Consider the following 19,940-nt stretch of genomic DNA (forward strand, 5'->3'; position numbering starts at 1 on the left):
AAAGTAGGTACAGTAATATACCTAACAACTTTTCAGTATCTTTATTGCAAACCATAATGCCCAAAGTAAAAAAAAAGGCAGACATGAGAGAGAGAGAGAGAGAGAAAGAGAGAGAGAGAGAGAGAGAGAGAGAGAGAGAGAGAGAGAGAGAGAGAGAGAGAGAGAGAGAGAGAGAGGAAAATGACTGCCCTAGATACAGAGGCTGGAGGGAAACTGGGAACATTGGTGGTGGTAAATACATTGGTGAAGAAACAGGTGTTGGAACATTAAAAAACTAAAACCTGTTGGTGCTAGCCAGATTATTAGCATGAGTCCTGGGATGCTGCCCCGCAAGCAGGAAGCAGAACCGGACCCCACTTTTACAAATGAGCGTGCTAAAACTTATGAGTCTGATTGATCTGGAAAGGGTTGACAAGTCTTCCCTCAGCCTCAGCTGCCTTGGCCTTATTTAAACTCCTGGCGATACAAAGAAGTAGTCCTCCCCTTCCCATGTATCTCAGACCTAGCTTGGCTTTGAAATGCAAACACTCTCACCTCCTGCTTATCACCCTGGTGCAATGAGGCCATGACCTGTAGAGCTTATGTTCTTGACCTTGTGCCTCCTCCCCAATCTCCACTGCCCACCCCCACCCCCACCCCCACTCCACACCGCCCCCAGATTGTAGCCATTTAGTTCATAGACCTGATAGAACAATGTATACTTTGATGTCTTGATGTTCATCCTGTAACTCCTTTTTTCTCTGTTAATGACTCCCCTCCCTGTACTGAGTTCATTAGAGGTGTATACAGCAGGAAACGAAATAAAAGGAGGCTGCAGGAGACTTTTCTCTGCCATTGAGCCAAAGTGAGCCTTGACCCTCCATGCTTCTACATTCCTCTCAGTGTTTTGCCTTTGTGCCTCTGACCAACAGACTAATATATCACTTCTTGCAACAGAAAACCAATCATGAACAAATTTGTAACTGTGTATCTCACTGTGATTCAATTAATTTTTTAATAAATAAAATAAGAATAATCTGGTTTATAAACAATGTATGGAAAAAAGAATAAAAACTTCTGTGAGTTTAAACAAAAGCTCCTCTTTTCCTTCCCATAGTTCAGAGATCATTTAACAGCCAAACAGGCTTTTGCGTACTCTCCTATTAACACCAGAATTATATTCAGGTAGTTAGCAATCAACTATAATTCATTTTTCTTTTGTATAAAGAGTGTCAACATACTAAAATTTGTGTGTATTAACACTAATGAAACTTGCTATCTAGTTTACAGTGCAGCAAAAATCTTAGTTACTATTAAGTGTATATATAGTTCTTCCAAGTTGGCATTTTATTTAATAGGAAGAATTATTCATTAATAAAGGAGTTAAACTTCTGTTTTACATACTTTCATTTATGGGGAATGGTGATTTCTTTATGGGTGCATATATTTAAATGGACCACATGTATATTGTTAGTTTAACCCCTATGGGAATAATACTTTTAATTATTTTTCTGAAACAACAAAATCAATACCTGAATTTCTTAAGAATACTTAAAATGACTACCTCACACCAGTCTATTGCTGCATCAGGCTTGTTGCAGAGTTTTCTGTAATAGCATTTCACATCTTGATTCTTCACTTCTGGGCCAAAGAGTTCCTGTACTTCTGCATAAAACTTGTCATAATCGAGCATATCTGCATAATAACAAAGTATAAGATCATCATCATGGGATTCTAAGGACGATATATTTTCAGCTGCCTTTACTATTTGCTGTTCCATTTCATTATTTCAAGATAGAAAAAGTACACGTACCTGCACTTTAAAGATCTTTTTGCTGGAAACACAACTAGGAACGTAGTTAAAATATTATGCAATATATTAATATCACTGTATCACTGTCATCCCATTGTTCATTGATTTGCTCGAGCAGGCGCCAGTAACTTCTCCATTTTTCCCTGTCATGTGCTAGTGTATCCCGATGGCATATTGGAGGCTCTTTCAGGATCAGGGGAATGAGGACCGTCATTGTTACTGTTTTTGGCATATCGAGTATGCCACTGGTAGCTTGCCAGGCTTGGCCGTGTGGGCATATTAATATATATATATTAATTACAGAGATACCAAATGGTACTCTGTAAGATAACATTGGGTTTGTCCTTTCAGCCTGGCCGCAGGGAACTTAGTTTACCTTAAAGCAATGTCCTTTCAGTATGGACACAGGAAGACAGTTAATATTATGCTTTGTAACTTGGGAGCTGATTGGCTCCAATAATATTTACTCCTGGGCATCTGCTTTCTCAACTCAGGTGCCCCTAGTTTCAAGCACCCCAAAAGCAGGGTCCCGACGAGGGATGAAATGGACCCAGGGCAAGCTGTGAGCTACCCTGGCATCGAAATGGGCCAGGCCAAAGTGCCACAATACTCAACTATAAGTTGAGAGCATGGTCATAGACATATGCTGTCATGGTCAAAAAGTAACCACGAGACTAAGACCCTGCTGGAGTTAGGAAGACTAACCTGGTCTGAGGACTGTGGTCTGGAATATATAGTGAGATGTCCTCAGAAAGAACCAAACATTAAGTTTGATATATCTCTTACTGTGCTCATACAGAATGACATTGCTAGAAATATTTGAAGTAGACTTACTACAACTATTTAAGTGGATTACTAGCTGAGGAAGGAAGAAAGCAACACACCCTTGTCTCGATCCCACCCTTGAGCAAATCTCCTAGTAATCTGGAGTAATCCCTTTAGATGAGATTTTGTTGATCTCCTGGGGGAATGGTCTTACCCCTCTGTTGATTTGTTAATATTCAACCCACCTTTGTGTCACCACCCTATGTGATTGCTATATAAACTAGGACTGTAGGAGCAAGAGGGAAAACAGAAGAGGGGAGAAGACACAGAAGCAAGGAGAGGATATAGAAGCAAGGAGAAGACACAGAAGCAAGAGAAGACACAAAAGAGTGTGGGAGAAGACACAGAAGCAAGAGAGAAGACACAAAAACAGGAGAGAAGACACAAAAGCAGGAGAGAAGACACAAAAGCAGGAGAGAAGACACAGGGGCAGAGAGAGGTCGGAAGAGACCAGAGAAGTGACTTCAGAGACAGAGTCAGAGATAGAGAGACAGACAGAAGAGAGTACAGCAGCACATACAGAAGCAGAGCACAAAGAAGAGCCATCCCGATCTGGTCCATACATAGCAGCTCGAGAGCACCAAACGCGAGTGGAGGGAGGGAGGGAGAGAGAGAGAGAAAGAGAGAGAGAGAGAGAGAGAGAGAGAGAGAGAGAGAGAGAGAGAGCACAGCTCTGAGAGCCCGAGAACAAAACACACACATCACATCATCCACTTCCGTGCACTCGTTTGTAGTTTTTACAGTACTCAGGACTTACTTAGGTCTTACTGCACTCAGGGATCATTCCTAGTGGGGCTGGGGAGGAGTGGGAGGCAGGGGACACAAGTACTCTTCCCATTGTACTATCTCTCCAGTACCAGGGTTCATTTTAAAAATCTGAAAATATTCTGGCTAGTATGAGATGAGTGAAAGCTTTAAAAATCAATGATAAATTGATTAACATGATTAAAGCTTGTGCAGAATGAGACCCTGAACTGCCATGGAAAATTTCCTCATACTTTACAGTAACATTTCATACAGTAACATCTCTTTCCACCCTTGACTGTCTTCAATTAGATGGTGATATATGCACCCTAAAGCATGTACAAATGTGCAAGCGATGGCTGGAAGTAGAATTTTAAAGATTTGCTAGTAGATTGGAAGATGTTAGTTGTAAAGGCGGTGAGTGAAAGAAATTTCCTCAGTGTACTTAATATAAATTTTGAGGTAGATACTGTTTATGAAAAACGTTCTCACTAATTCTTAGTTTCTTGTCTATAGTGAATAGACCCTACTTTTTAGTATTTATGAATAAGTATGATGTGTGCTGATATTATGAGGCTAATAAAAGTTAATGTTATATGTATCCCTTCTTAATACATAGTATGTATATGTAATATATATGGCAGTTTTATATGGCATTATGCAGCATTAAATTATATATTATACAATAATCATATAATGTGCTGTATTCTATATTATAAATTATAACATAATTAAAACTATTAAATGAAAAACTATATCTTTATAGTATATTTGACATACTTATGTTCTCTATAAGCATATAATATATGTTAATTATATACTACATATATACAATATATTATAGGATGTGTATCATCCATTTATGCATATATAATAGAAAATTAGCATTTTAGCATGCTTTGTGATTGTAAGCTTTTAGTGAAAGCAGAGTTAACCTTTTTATTTCTGGACACAAGAATTATGGTGAAGTAGGAAATTTATGGTAAATTTCATAATCACTCCTATGACATTTTTTTGTTTTCATGATAGTATTAAGTAAAAATGATGGCAATGACTTCTTGTGTGGTTTGCTAATGGTCACTGTACCCTACTGAGCCTCCTTGGTTAATCAATAAATCATCACAAGGTAGATACTTCTGGAGAACCTTCAGACATCATTTAATCCATCCCTCCAATTTTACATTTGAGACAACTCAAGTTTGTTTTGATTTCTCATTTGAGAAAACAAAGAATAGGAACAAATTTTGAAGTTACTGGAGGCAAATGATGTTCTTGGAAGTGCAATGTTTCCTTAAGATTACTTGGCTTTTCAGGAACAGGATCAGAATAAGGAATCATTCCTCACTCTTACCCCCATTCATTGTCTTTGCTACATTGCTTATCTCTGATAGTTTAATACTAATCAATGGACCCAGTTGGATTGTACTGGCATTGCTGATCTTACCTTCTTTTGGGATAATCAAGCCTGCTCTTTCATCTCTTTTCTGTGCCGCTGTACGTTCAACCAATTGTTCAAAACCCTTTAAGGCAATCCTGAAATTGTTAAACTGAAGTTCACCGTTGACATTTTTGTCATCCATTACTTCTATAGGGAGAAAGAAAAACTTTTATCTCAAAAAGAAAATAATATTGCAAAATTGCTAACTTGGATATTGTTCCAGTTATTACATGCTGTATTACTGTACCAATGTTTGCTCTGGGTCTTATTCCTTTAATATAAAAACCCCATATTCCAGTAGGAATAAGTGTTGTGACTAACACAGAGGAACACTTTCATACAAATATTTCAGCAAAAATCCTGACTTCATAATGTTAATGTGGTTCTGTATTGCATCATAATATCTCTGCAACATTCTGCATCCTTCATAAAGAAATTGAAATTTATTTCCCATAAATGCTGTGTTTATGTTTCTGTGTATGTTTTGCTTGTGCCTGTGTGTACATTGCCTGAAAGGTAAGAAGGATGGATAAATACCACGTAATTTGAGAACTATTTCCTTTATTTTTTATGTCTTTTCATCCAGTCTGCTGCCTCCCACAGAATGCTAAAATGCTCATCTTTATTCTTGTGACTATAATGAACATAAAAACACAGACCTTTTTCCTTTTTTTGGTGGCATATCTGAAGTGTGATTCTCAGGGTTTACTCCTGACTGCTCAGTGATCATTCCTGGTGGTGCTTGACAGACCATTTGTGATGCCAGGGATCAAACTGGGGTCAGCCACTTGCCTCTACTATCTCTCTGGCCCCAATCATGAGCTTCTTTTTTTTAATTTTTTTAATTGAATCTCCATGAGATACAGTTACAAAGCTTTTATGACTGAGTTTCATTCATACAATGAACTGGCTCATGTCTAACCGAAACCTTGAAAACTCCAAAAACTAATCCAAAAACTAGTTTAATCCAATTTACATGGAATTAAGTTACCCTAGATTCAACTCCATGGGAAGGAGAGATTATCTAGTTATTATTTTACCAACAATAATGTGTGGTGACAAAAGGAACCCACATGAATTTTTTATAAGTGATAAAGTCTTGGATAGCTTGTCTTCTCAAAAAATAAAGAATGTTTAAACAAAGCCCACATTCACTTATTTCCAATGGTTTAGCTAAATTAGATAAAATACATCTTTAAAACCAGCTGCAAATTTTCCTTCAGTTATAAATCTGTTAGTAGTCTGTGTTTACACACACACACACACACACACACACACACACACACATGCATATCTTCCTTTCAAAGTGCTTAGTATTGACAACTGAAGAACCATTTATTCTACTATTATTTGGGGGTATGGGGGACATGCTGGTGATACTCAGGAGTTTCTCTTGGCTCTGTGTTCAGTAATCATACGTGTGCTTGGGGGATCAAAAGGGATCTTGGGGATGGAACCCAGGTTTGCCTCTTGCAAGGCAAGCACCCTACCCATTGTACTATCACTCTAGTCCCTATATTATACTACTACTAATGCATACATTATATTTTTCCATACATTTCAAGTCTATTTTTAAAAATTTCATTCAGAGTAACTTTTTGCTCCTGATAGGATTCTTATCAGATTGTTAGTACTCAGACCATGTCACAGATGAGTGTTTGATCAATTAAAAATTTCATGTCTATTTCTTGTTAGATGTTTCAGATAGTAAGGACATAATAATGGACAAAATATTCTTCTATAGATAACAATAATGAAGAACACAAAATTATTACTAAAATCTGATGAGGGTTGTGAAAGAGAAGATAAAGATGTGTGTTAGAGAATAAATCAAAGCAAAGATGTTAGGGAGATCAGAGTGGGTCTCTTTAACTTGAGGAAAGTGAGGCAGCATTCCATGTTTTAAGTAGGCATAGGTATTCCAAGGAGCAGGCAAAAAATTCAGAGATCACAAAGTAATCTTGGAACACAGTGGCTGCTGGCAGAAATGCTCCTAGCCTTGTGCCGCCCTAGGAGGGGAAAGGTATTTGTCCTTCCGCCTTTTCCCCTTTGCAGCAGCAGCATGACGACTGCCACCTTTCAGAGCCAACTGGACAGAGGTAGGAGTTTGCAGTGTTGGGGCGCATGGGAAATCTTATGATGTTGGGGGGTGGGGTGGAAACAGCCCTGCTCCCAACCCAGACAAGACCCTGAGCGGCCTCCCAGGAACAGCTCTTCTGCTCCTGAACGCCCATGATCCCAGAGTCACACAAACCAATCTCGGAAAGCAGCAGCTGCTGGCAGAAATACCTCTGGACTTAATTACTAAAATACCAGAGTTCCTAAACCACGTGGCAGAGGCCATGTGATATCATATGCTCTTCATTATCAACAATAGAAAACAAATTATCTAATAATGCCTTTTCGGCAGGTCTGATTGTTGGAGGAAAATCCCAGATAATAATAGTGGGTTTTCTGTCAAAAATTGAATGTAATCAAAGTAAAGAGAGAGTAAAGTGAAAATCATCTGCCACACAGGCAGGATTGAGGGTATGAGGGGGGTATGCTGGGGTTCTTGGTGGTGAAACACTTGCACTGGTGAAGTGATGAGTGTTTGATCATTGTAGAACTGAGACTTAAGCCTGAAAGCTTTGTAACTTTTTTCACGGTGATTCAATAAAAAAAATTCAGAGATCAAACAATTTATTTAAAAAAATGCTACAACAAAAAATCCAGGGTCAAAGAACATCCATGCTTGGCAAATCTGTGACATGGTCTGAGTACTAATGATCTGATAAGAATCCTATCAGGAGCAAAAAGTTACTCTGAATTGTCTGCTTTTAATTTCTTAGAGCCAACTTCAGTTTTCAGATGAGTCATTAAAGATCCCTTCTAGAGTTTAATGAACTATACTCACAGATGTTTGTAGTATGGAATGGAGAGGATTGAAGGCTCAATAGAACACATCTTCTGTTGAAAGATTCCTGCTAAAATGGGGACTATGATCATGTAGGCATTTTCAAGATAAAAAGATGACATACCAGAAAAATTATCTTCATGAAAATTAATCTTTACAGTTTTATAATTCATCTAATGATTAATACCACACACCATATATTTGTCTATTTGTCTCTTGGAATCCCATTCCTGCAGCCTGAGCTGACTCCTTCTTGATATATACATATACATATATATGTGTATATATATGTATACACACACATACACATGCACAAATATCAGAATTTGGCTATAGTTTTATCCCAAGGATGCTCATAATCATCAGGAGTGGTTCTGGTGGCTCTTTTGGTAGCACAGGTGTCCTGGACATTTATAAAATAAAACAAAATATTCTTTAAAAGGCTATAACCCTGCATAATGTGGCCAATCCATTTATCTGCACTTATTTTTCAATTCTCATTATGTTACAGCTACATTCTTTCATTGCTATTCTTTCAACACGCCAAGCACAGTCTTGTGCAAGTATGCACCTACGGTGTTCAGCAAGGCTATCACAATGCACCCTCTACAAAATAGTATCCTCCTTTTTTTTACAGTGGTCCATGATTTCGAATACATTTGATCTCACAGGTGTTTGGAATTAACTGCTTTTCATCCACCATGTCATCAAACTTGTTAAACTTGACACATTATACTGCATCCTGGATAAGTGGATTTTCTGGTGGCCAGGGAACTTGGTTAGGGCAGAGCTTCAATCACTGGTCCTAAAAGCATACTCAGAAAAGCCATCTGCTCTTCTATGATCATTGTGCATATTTACAGTAGCCAGAATCAGGAAAGAACCCAAATGCCTGGGAACAGATGACTGGAAAAAGAAACAACAGTATATCTACACAATACAATTCTATGCAGCCACCAGGAAAAAATGAAATTATGAAATTTGCTTATAAATGGATGGACATAGAGAGAACCATTATACTCAGGAGACAGACATAACATTATTGCACTCATTTGTGGGTTTTTTTTTTAAAAAAGCACAATATCAAACTAATACCCAAAGATGTTAGAAATAAGGGCCAAGAGAACTGGTCAACAGCTGGAAGCTTGCCAAAAGTGGTGAGGAGGGGCAAGGAGGGTAGTTAGGATAGAGAAGGGACCATTATTACAATTGTTGGAAATGATCACTATGGACAAGAACTGAGTACTTCAAGTAGGTAAAGAGATATTCATGATAACCTTTCAGTACCTGTATTGCAAACCATAATGCCCAAAAGGAAAGGGTGTGTGTGTGTGTGTGTGTGTGTGTGTGTGTGTGTGTGTGTGTGTGTGTGTGGTGTGTTTGTGTGTATGAGAAAGAGAGAGAGAGAGAGAGAGATAGAGAGAGCGAGCGAAGTGCTTGCCATAGAGGTGATAGGAGGAGAGAGAGATTGGGGATATTGGTGGTGGGAAGTGTACACCAATGAAGGAACAGGTGTTGGAGCATTGTAAGCCAATCATGAATAACTTTGCAACTGTTATCTCATGATGATTCAATTTAAAATGTTTTTAATCACATGATTCTTGTTCTGTGTTTGGTGAGGCAGGCATATGATGACTCCTCCAATGTGGACCATGACCACTGTCCCATGGGGATTTCCAATGTCACCCCACATAACCTGTTTTGGAGCTTAAAATTTGAGAGACTAAAAATTTGTGGGAAATGTATGCTCTTATAACTATAGTACCACCTATACATGTCAGATTTAGGTTTCAGTAAAGAGATATACAAATCTCATTAGAGCAGAACAGGAAGGAAAATATCAATGGATACTGGAGTCCACTTGGTGCTTTTATTTCTCAGGTCAGTGTAGTATTACATGCTCCTCGCGAAATATTACAGCTTTCTGGGGAGAAAAAAGGCTAGAGTGAGAGTTTCTCTTCCAGGTTATTAATGTTTTGAATGAATCCTTGAGAGAAAATAAAGGCGAGAACAGACGCGATGTTTTCAAGCTGGAGGAATGAGAAAGCTATAGTTGTTCATTTGACTGGAAGCGGCCCTTTCCCCTCTTCCCTAGCGTTTACCAGCCTAGATTCCAGCTCCCAGAGTGAAAAGTGCGTCTAAGCCTGATGGCGGACCAGCAGGGGGCAGCGCCTGGAGGAAGCTTTCGGCAAAAAAGGAACCGCGGGAACGCGCCCACTGGGAAGGGGCGGGACTATGAGCCAGCAGAGAGCCAGATAAGGGATGGGAGGAGGGAGAGCCGCGGGAACGCGCCCGTAAGGAGCAGGCGGGGCCGCGAGTGCGCGCCTGACGGAAGGGGCGGGGCGCCGACCCCAGCCTCTAGATACCCTGACCAGGCGCGCAGAGGGGCGGGACGGCGCGGGGGCGGCCGCCGGGAGTGAACCACCTTCAGGTCGCTCCCGGGACCGCGCGGAGGAAGTTCTAGCACCTCGGCTCACGGAGCGTCCACACGTCCAGGCGGGGCCTGGACGCCGGAGACCGCGGCGGAGCTCCCGGGGCCACGGAGCCCGGGCGGGCGGACGACGCGGTCAGCGTCTCTCTGCCGCCCTGCTGCTCGGCGCCGGCCGCGGCACCTTGCTGGTGCTCATTCTTCACCAGAAGTGCCGGCGTCCCCTCACCCCTTGCCCAGCTCGGCCCGGTCAACGTCAGCCGCGGAAAGCTGCTGGTGTCGCTTTTCGGGATCACCTTCGTGTTCTTCCTGAGGAACTGCTGGGTCTGGGAGACAGAGGGCCGGGGCGCGTTTAGCTGCAGTGTTTTGGGTGAGTTGGGCCAGAGGAGAAAGTGCTGAGACTCTGTCTGTGAGACTCAGTGAACAGTCTTGCCGCTTACCCGCCCCCAGTTTGTCCCGGGTTGGCCTCGTCTCCGACCGGCTCTGCACCAGCCTTGACGCTCCTCCAACTCTCCGCCTCGAAATTGAGGTGTTTTCCTTCCTCTAAGTTTTGCTACTTTCCCGCCTCTCCCCGACTGAGCTCTGCCTCTCAGCTGCTTCTTCTCGCACCCAAGCCTACCTTAAATCACATTTTCTCTAAAGCCCCTGCACCTCTTAATTTCAGCTCCCGGCATTCCAGACTTCTGTTTTCATTTCCTAATGTGATTCAACTGGATTCTTACAGAGAGGAGAGAAAGCAGAAGCTTTAGAACCGTGAAATTGAAGGAGAAAAGTGACAGACTCGTGCAAATTGGTGAGGGTGATGTGCTTCAATTCATAAGCTGTTTCCGGAAATAAGGCTGACAGTAGCTTTGCGAAATTTAAAAAAATTATATGGCCCAATAACATATAAACCTTTGAGTGCTTCCCAAGAAATTAGCTTTTCTTTTAGGTCTTAAGAATGCACATTAGAGGGCTGGAGCGATAGCATAGCAGGTAGGGCGTTTGCCTTGCACGCGGCCGACCCGGGTTCGATCCCTAGCATCCCATATGGTCCCCCAAGCACCGCCAGGAATAATTCCTGTGCAATGCCGGGTCTGACCCAAAAAGCCAAAAAAATAAGAATGCACATTGCAGAATGCACATTAGTATACTCTATACAATTTTTATTGTATTTCTTTATTATAGACTCCAACACACCGAAATTTAAGGTGAAATCACAAATGGCTCAGATAATACCTACTCAGCTGAACAAATACTTCGTTGTGCAGCCAATACTTATTATTGATGATTCACTTCAACAGAACTAGTAATCCTTGTAGAAGATTTTAAGTCTCACAAACTTGATGTTTTGAAAGAGGATCCACCCAAAATAATATTGAATATGTAATTTTTTTTCTAAGCTTGGAAAAGAAATGATTTTTTTTTAAATTTGTGCTCCAGGGAATAGTTTTTGAACGTAAATTTGAAATAGAAATGTATTTTTTTCATTTCCTAGAAATGTTTATTTAGATTTTGGATCTGTTTGGAATTTTTTTTTTAAAACTAAATTCACTATTTACTCATTTATAATTAGTAAGCATGCATTAATATTTAGATATTTTCACAAATTCTGCAAGGGTAGCTTTTATTTATTCATTTTAACAGTGATAAATTAATATTTTTCTGCTGTGCATAATGATAGATATATTTTGATTTTTACATATAGAATATTTGTTATTGCAGATAATGTTCAATATTTTATTTTTATCAGAACATCCTAGAAATTTTTTTTTAATTTTTTTATTGAGTCACCATGTGGAAAGTTACAAAGTTTTCAGGTTTAAATCTCAGTTATACAATGCTCGAATACCCATCCCTTCACCAGTGCACATATTCCACCACCAAGAATCCCAGTATAGCTCCACCCCGGACCCCCACACCCCTAATCCCCCTACACCCCTAGCCCCCCCCACCCTTAGCCCCCCGCCTGTGTAGCTAATAAATTTCACTTTACTTTCACTTTGATTGCATACAATATTTCAACAAAACTCACTATTATTGTTTGGAGAGTCTCTCCCCTAAAGTCAGACCTGCTGAAAAGATTTTGGATCTCATTTAGATTTTGAATCTTATTTAGATTTTGGATCTGTTTGGAATTTTTTATGGTATATACAGTGGGGCCATGCTAATCTTCTGTGCTGGAGCAATAGCACAGCAGTAGAACATTTGCCTTGCACGCAGCCGACCCGGGTTTGATTCCTGGACCCCTCTCGGAGAGCCTGGCAAGCTACTGAGAGTATTTCACCCGCACAGCAGAGCCTGGCAAGCTACCCGGGGTGTATTCGATATGCCAAAAACAGTAACAAGTCTCAAAATGGAGACATTACTGGTGCCTCCTCGAGCAAATTGATGAGCAATGGGATGACAATGATACACAGTGGTGAAAATGAAACTAATTTTGTTTCACCGTTTTCAAATTTCAGTTTTCTTAAATTGTTTTAAGTTTCATTTTTTCCCTTTGCTTTGAAATAACACTTTGATCTTACTATTTTTTATACGGTCCATACTCAGGCATACAGAGACACTCTAAAGCTATGCTCACTGTGGGGGTTAGAGTAAGAATTTCAGCTCAGGGCCTCAAAACTGCTAGTTACACGTTCTGCTACGTGAGCTCTATCTGCAACTCATTTCTTAAGGAGCTCTTCAAGAAATGCAGTCTATTGATAATTTATTACTAATTTTATCTAAGCAAATTTTCAGCAGCAAAATATCTTCCCCCTCCCTTCCTCTTCATTTGCCATGCTCTTTGGTGATTGGGGCTTTTACTGTCTCATCTCATTGCTTGCCCTTAGTCATAGGGTGATGACCATGCAATGCCAAGAATCAAACCTCCAATCTCCTTTCAGCTCTGTTAACTGTTCTATCCTGGCCACACCTGGTGCCACACAGATATTCTTCATATAGAACACAGCCAGTTTTAAGCCTGAAATTAACAGTCACCTTATTCACTATTACTTCCTGTTCCTTTAACACAAGAATAGCAACATGTTCATTGTGGTCTAGGATGTATAGACTTTTATTTTGGAATACAGAGTTTCAGGGTGGCACATCCGGATGTGATGATATTTTAACAAATGAACCCATGGATTTCTTTTTTAACTTGCTCATAGAAAACAATAATGTGCACATAAATATTTGTTTAAAAATATTTTTTCCTTTTGTGCAACTAATTATTTTTAAATGCTAATTGCTTCACTGAATTAGGTCCTTGTATATTAATCTGGTTAATTCAGTTAAAATAGTCTTATGTTGCTAATACATATTTCTAAGGATAGAAATTCTTCTAGCTGATCTGGACTGTAGTTACCTCAGAAATATTCCGAATCATGGCAGTGTGCTCATAGATAATGGTCTGTTTCCATAAATACCACTGAGCCGTGAATTTCTATAGTCTAAACTTAAAGTTATGTATCAAATTTTAGTTTTCTTAAAGGTAGATGTTACAGAATTATGTTCTGGTGGTGTGTAACTTACTAAAACCATTCTTACTGAATTGCTTATTTTGAGGGGAGGGATGTATGTCTATTGTTCCTTTTTAATAAATTTTAAAATAGATGAGAAAGCATTTAGTGACTTGGTATGGCTAAGGTTTATAGACTAATAACAAAAACCAGGCCTCAATTGTTTGTAATTGTTGCATGAAATTACTTTTCTCGTGTATTTTTTACAATTGTATTCTTTCTTGAATTTTCTTCTTTCAGAGAAGAGTTCCAGTTACACAGGCTTGTCATGCAGTTGACATTTACTGTTAAGACGAAATGCAGAAATGAAAACTACACATCCACTTTTTTGGTCTCAAATTTGATTACATATACTGTGTTATGTCTTTATGCTACTGACCTATAAGAAAGAAATTAAGAGGATAATAGTAAAACAGCTACTCTCTGCAACCTTGACATTTCATGGATTAAATGAACACTATGAGAAGATATTTTTTTATGGCATATTCACATCTCATTCTTCCTACAGTCATACACATTTCTCCCATCAAAACCTTTGTCATCAGACACCACTCCTCCCAGAATGGCAAATAATCTACCCACAGAGTTTGATGTGATTGTATTAGGAACAGGTTTGCCTGAATCCATCCTTGCAGCAGCATGTTCAAGAAATGGTCAGAGGGTTTTGCATATTGATTCGAAAGGTTATTATGGAGGAAACTGGGCTAGTTTCAACTTTCCAGAATTGCTATCCTGGTTGAGGGAGAATCAGCAAAACAGGGATAATGAAGAAGAAAATAATGTGTGGCAGGACCTGATCCATGAAACAGAAGACACCATTGCTCTTCGCAAGAAGGACAAAACAATTCTACACACAGAAGTTTTTTGTTATGTCAATCAGAATATGGATGACAATGTTGAAGAGATTACTGCTTTACAAAGAAATCCTTCACCTGAGCCATCTAGCATCCATACTAAACCTTTGGATTCTGCATCCTTATCTGAAGAAACACAGTCAGAAAACATGGGCTATGAGTTATGTACAGGAGAAAATATGGAAAACACTGGAGAAACTTGCCCAGAAGTAACTCATGTTGAGGAAACCCTGGCAAAAGAAATGTATTGTGGAGATAACACTTGTATACATACATTTTCAAATGAAGCTAAAGATGAAAACGAATCTACTGACAAACCAAAGAAGAATCTAATTAAATACTCTCAAATAATTAAGGAAGGTAGGAGGTTTAATATTGACTTGGTATCAAAGCTGCTGTATTCTCAAGGGTTGCTGATTGATCTTTTAATAAGATCAAAAGTTAGTCATTATGCAGAATTTAAAAATGTAACTAGAATTCTTGGATTTCATGAAGGAAAAGTAGAGCAGATGTTTTTAATAACAAGAAACTCACTATGATTGAAAAGAGAATGCTAATGAAATTTCTTACATTTTGTTTAGACTATGAACAACATCCTGATGAATACCAAGCTTTCATTCAATGTTCATTTTCAGATTACTTAAAAACTAAGAAATTAACCCCTAATCTTCAACATTTTATACTACACTCAATTGCTATGACACCAGAGGCATCTTGCTCTACAGTAGATGGTCTCAAAGCAACAAAAATCTTCCTTCAGTGTCTTGGACGATTTGGCAACACTCCCTTTTTGTTTCCCTTGTATGGCCAAGGAGAAATTTCCCAGTGTTTCTGCAGGATGAGTGCAGTTTTTGGTGGAATCTATTGTCTTCGCCGTAAAGCACAATGCCTTGTGGTTGACAAAGAATCTGGAAGATGTAAAGCAATTATAGATCAGTTTGGTCAAAGAATAAGTGCAAAATATTTTGTTGTGGAGGATAGTTATTTTTCTGAGGAAACATGCTCAAATATACAGTATAAGCAGATTTCCAGAGCTGTGCTCATTACTGATCAGTCTATTCTGAAGACCGATTCAGATCAGCAGATTTCCATTTTGGTAGTACCACCAGTGGAACAAACATCTTGTGCTGTTCGGGTCACTGAATTATGTTCTTCAACCATGACATGCATGAAAGGTACCTATTTGGTACATTTGACTTGCTCATCTTCTAAAACAGCAAAAGAAGACTTAGAATCAGTGGTAAAAAAATTATTTACCCCATATTCGGAAACAGAGATAGGTCAGGAAGAACTTACAAAGCCTAGAGTCTTGTGGGCACTTTATTTTAATATGAGAGATTCTACTGGAATAATCAGAGATGTGCTAGCAGTAATAACTAATGCAAAGGCCATTATGATAAAATAGCGTATAATCATTAAAATGTTATCTTCACAGCTTATAATCATTAAAATGTTATCTTCACATGATTCTTTCTGAAAGTGTGTTTATTATAATACATACTGCAATTTAGTTCTACATGAGCATTGTAACATGTAAGGCAATAACACTGGAAAATCTTCCACATTACAAGAAAACTTTATAAATAGTTCATTTAGCAGTTGAAGAACTCATTCTTGGAATGTTTATTTCAAAGAAAATTTAAGGGATAAGATTAGTTCCAGACATTTTTGCAAAGTCCTCCTCTGGCACCAAAAAGAATAACTCAGGATAAAAGAGTAGAAAAACTGTCCTAGGGAAAGTTAATTTAGAGTAGCTGTTCTGAAATTCCAAAAGAAATTGATCGAGACACTTTTAACTTGGATTTTAACACCAATACCACCTGTGGGCTGGAGAGATAGTACAAGAGTTTGCCTTGCATCTGGCCGGATTGATCATCAGCGCTATATATGGCCCTGAGAACTGCCAGCTCTGAGCACAGCCAGCAATAAACCCTGAGCTTCACTGAGTGCGGCTAAAATAATACCACCTAAATAAAACATTTTTTCTCAGGGTGAAACCACCTCCTTGGCTCTACCACTTTAATAGCAACACTATAAAGGGTGAGTCATATGAGGACTTGCCATTATCTTGATTATGCCCTACACCTAGTGAGATAATTGTCCCATGATCACCTCTTCTTGGCTTCTAACAGGTAGAAGGGGTTCTGTGATATATTTTCCTTCCGTACTATTCTAAGCTCCTGGTGGCCTATTCATATGCCAAAATCAGTAACAATAACAGGTCTCATTTCCCTGACCCTGAAAGAGTCTCTAATCTTTGGGAAAGATAAGTAAGGAGAGGTTGCTAAAATCTCAGGGCTGGGATGAATGGAGATGTTACTGGTGCCCGCTCAAGTAAATTAATGAACAACGGGATGACAGTGATACTATTCTAATTTGAAAATTATATTTTTGGATTAGAAAAATTTTGGCAGCCAAAAACCTCCAGAACCTAGCCACAGCCATGCTCAAGGCCATTTTCTAAAGCCTGGTTGAAAATTAGAAAAACTAGCTTTTCCAGTGAGACCTAGGTGGATGTGCTGGAGGGTTGCTGGTCAGGGAGTGTGGGAAACGTCCCCACTGCCCCCGGGACACCCCAAGAATAGGACACTGTTCAATTAAGAACTTTTATTTTTTACTTATTTTTTAAATTGAATCACCATGAGAACAGTTACAAAGCTTTCAGGATTAAGTCTCAGTCATACAATGATCAAACACCTATCCACTTTATATTTCACAAATGAGTGCAATCTTTCTATGTCTGTTCCTCTCTTCCTGGCTCATTTCACTTAAATCATATTTTTCATGTTGATCCACCTATATGCAAATTTCATGACTTCATCTTTTCTAACAGCTGCATAGTATTCCATTGTGTAGATGTACCAAAGTTTCTTTAACCAGTCATCTGTTCTCAGGCAATCAGGTTTTTTTTCCAGGTTCTGGCTATTGTGAACAGTGCTGCAATGAACATATAGGTGCAGATGTCACTTTTACTATACTTTTTTGCATCACTGGGATATAGTCCTAGAAGTGGTATTGCTGGGTCAAATGGGAGCTCAATTTCTAATTTTTTGAGAAATGTCCATACTGTTTTCTAAAAGGGCTGAACCAATCGGCAGCAGTTAAGGAGAGTCCCTTTCTCCTCACATCCGCACCAACACTGGTCGCTTTTGTTCTTTTGGATGTGTGCCATTCTCTGTGGTGTAAGATGGTATTTCATTGCTGTTTTGATCTGCATCTCCGTGATGATTAGTGATGAGGAGCATTTTTTCATGTGTCTTTTGACCATTCAGATTTCTTCCTTGAGAAAGTTTCTGTTTATTTCATCTCCCCATTTTCTGATGGGGTTGGATGTTTTCTTCTTGTGGAGTTCAACCAGTGCCTTGTAAATCCTTGATATCAACCCCTTATCAGATGGGTATTGGGTGAATATCCTTTCCCATTCTGTAGACTGTCTTTGTGTTCTGGTCACTGTGTCTTTTGAGGTACAGAAGCTTCTCAGTTTAAGGTAGTCCCATATGTTTATTTCTGTTTCCACTTGCCTGGTCAGTGGTGAGTCCTCTTTGAAGATCCCTGTAGCTTCAATGTCGTGGAGGGTTTTGCCGACCTTCTCTTCAGTGTACCTTATGGATTCTGGTCTGATGTTGAGGTCTTTAATCCATTTTGATCTGACTTTTGTGAATGGTGTTAGGTATAAGTCTGAGCACATTTTTTTGCATGTAGCTATCCAGTTTTGCCAGCACCATTTGTTAAAGAGGCTTTCCTTGCTCCACTTTACATTTCTTGCTCCCTTATCAAAGATTAGATGATCATATATTTGAGGGTGTGAGTAAGAATATTCTACTTTGTTCTATTGGTATACTGCTCTGCCTTTGTTCCAGTACCATGCAGTTTTAATTATTACCGCTTTGTAGTAGAGTTTGAGGTTGGAGAAGGTGATGTCTCCCATCTTCTTTTTCTCCAAAATTGCTTTAGCTATTCGTGGGGGTTTGTTGTTCCATATGAATTTTAGGAGTGTTTGGTCCACTTCCTTGAAGAATGTCATGGGTATTATAGGGGTCGCATTCAATATGTATAATGCTTTGGGAGGTATTGCCATTTTGACAATGTTAAAATTCTTCCAATCCATGAACAGGGGATGTGCTTCCATTTCCTCGTGTCCTCTTTTATTTCGTGGTGATGTTTTGTAATTTTATCTGTACAGGTATTTCACCTCCTTAATTAAGTTGATTCTGAGGTACGTGATTTTCTAAGGCATGATTGTGAACGGGATTGATTTGTTCATATCACTTTCTTCTCTCTCATTATTTTCATGTAGGAAAGCCATGGACTTTTGGGTATTGATTTTATAGCCTGCAACTTTATTATACAAGTCTATTGTTTTGAGGAGTTTCTTGGTAGAGGCTTTGGGGTTCTCTAAATATAATATCATATCATCTGCGAATAGTTAGACCTTGATTTCTTCCTTTCCTATCTGGATGCTCTTAATGTCTTTTTCTTGCCAAATCGCTATTGCAAGTACTTCCAGTACTATATTGAACAGAAGTGGTGAAAGTGGGCATCCTTGCCTTGTCCCTGATCTTAGAGGGAATGCCCTTAGTTTTTTTCCATTGAGGATAATGCTTGCTATAGGCTTGTGGTAGATGGCTTTGACTATATTGAGGAAGTTCCCTTCTATCCCCATTTTGGTGAGAGTTTTCACCATGAACAGGTGCTAGATCTTACGAATGCTTTCTCTGCATCTATTGATATGATCATATGGTTTTTATCTTTTCTTTTGTTGATATGGTGGATTATGTTGATTGATTTCTGAATGTTGAACCATGCTTGCATCCCCAGGATGAATCCCACTCGGTCGTAGTGTATGATCTTTTTGATGAGTTCTTGGATTCTATTCACTAATATTTTGTTGAGGATCTTCGCATCCATGTTCATCAGAGATATAGGCCTGTAGTTTTCTTTTTTTGTGGTGTCTCTGTTTGCTTTTGGTATTAGAGTGATATGTGCCTCACAGAAACTGTTTGGGAGTGATTCTGTTTCCTTGATTTCCTGGAAAAGCTTGAAAAGAACTGGCAATAGGCCCTCTTTAAATGTTTGGAATTTGCTAGTGAATCCATCTGGACATGGACTTTTGTCTCTGGGAAGACTTTTGATTACATTTTCAATTTCCGTGATAGTAATGGGCCTATTCAGGTATTCCAAATCATCTTGGTTCAGCCTTGGGAGGCTATAGGAATCCAGGAATTTATCTATTTCTTCTAGATTCTCCTGTTTTGTACTGTACAGACTTTTGAAGTAGTCTCTGATGATCTTTTGACTTTCTTTGGTTTCTGTTGTGATGTCTCCCCTTTCATTTATTTGGTTTATTAGAGTTCTTTCTCGCTCTTTCTTTGTGAGTCTTGCTAGTGGTTTATCAATCTTATTTATTTTCTCAAAGAACCAGCTCTTAGATTCATTAATTTTTCTAATTGTTTTTTGGGTTTCCATATCATTGATTTCTGC

The 19,940-nt window shown here is 39.0% G+C and overlaps 2 protein-coding genes across 2 annotated transcripts in view; one reads left to right on the plus strand and one right to left on the minus strand.

The window, feature by feature from the left end:
• WDR64 (WD repeat domain 64) overlaps nt 1-8,543 on the minus strand; it is a 144,439-nt gene extending 135,896 nt beyond the window's left edge. Inside the window, exons 1-3 of the mRNA XM_055117874.1 lie at nt 8,513-8,543; nt 4,806-4,946; nt 1,544-1,674 (exon numbers count right to left, since the gene is read on the minus strand). Coding sequence (XP_054973849.1) covers nt 1,544-1,674; nt 4,806-4,946; nt 8,513-8,543 — 303 coding nt within the window. The remainder of the gene's footprint in view (nt 1-1,543; nt 1,675-4,805; nt 4,947-8,512) is intronic.
• Nucleotides 8,544-10,052: 1,509 nt separating this feature from the next.
• CHML (CHM like Rab escort protein) lies at nt 10,053-15,926 on the plus strand. The gene is given in 4 exon segments (XM_004622837.3): nt 10,053-10,493; nt 10,848-10,916; nt 13,846-14,957; nt 14,960-15,926. Coding segments are annotated over 2 exon segments (1,695 nt in total). The 5' UTR covers nt 10,053-10,493; nt 10,848-10,916; nt 13,846-14,167; the 3' UTR covers nt 15,865-15,926.
• The last annotated feature ends 4,014 nt before the right edge of the window (nt 15,927-19,940 follow it).

The sequence above is a fragment of the Sorex araneus genome, chromosome 9, assembly GCF_027595985.1.
Source record: "Sorex araneus isolate mSorAra2 chromosome 9, mSorAra2.pri, whole genome shotgun sequence".
Taxonomy (NCBI): Eukaryota; Metazoa; Chordata; class Mammalia; order Eulipotyphla; family Soricidae; genus Sorex; species Sorex araneus.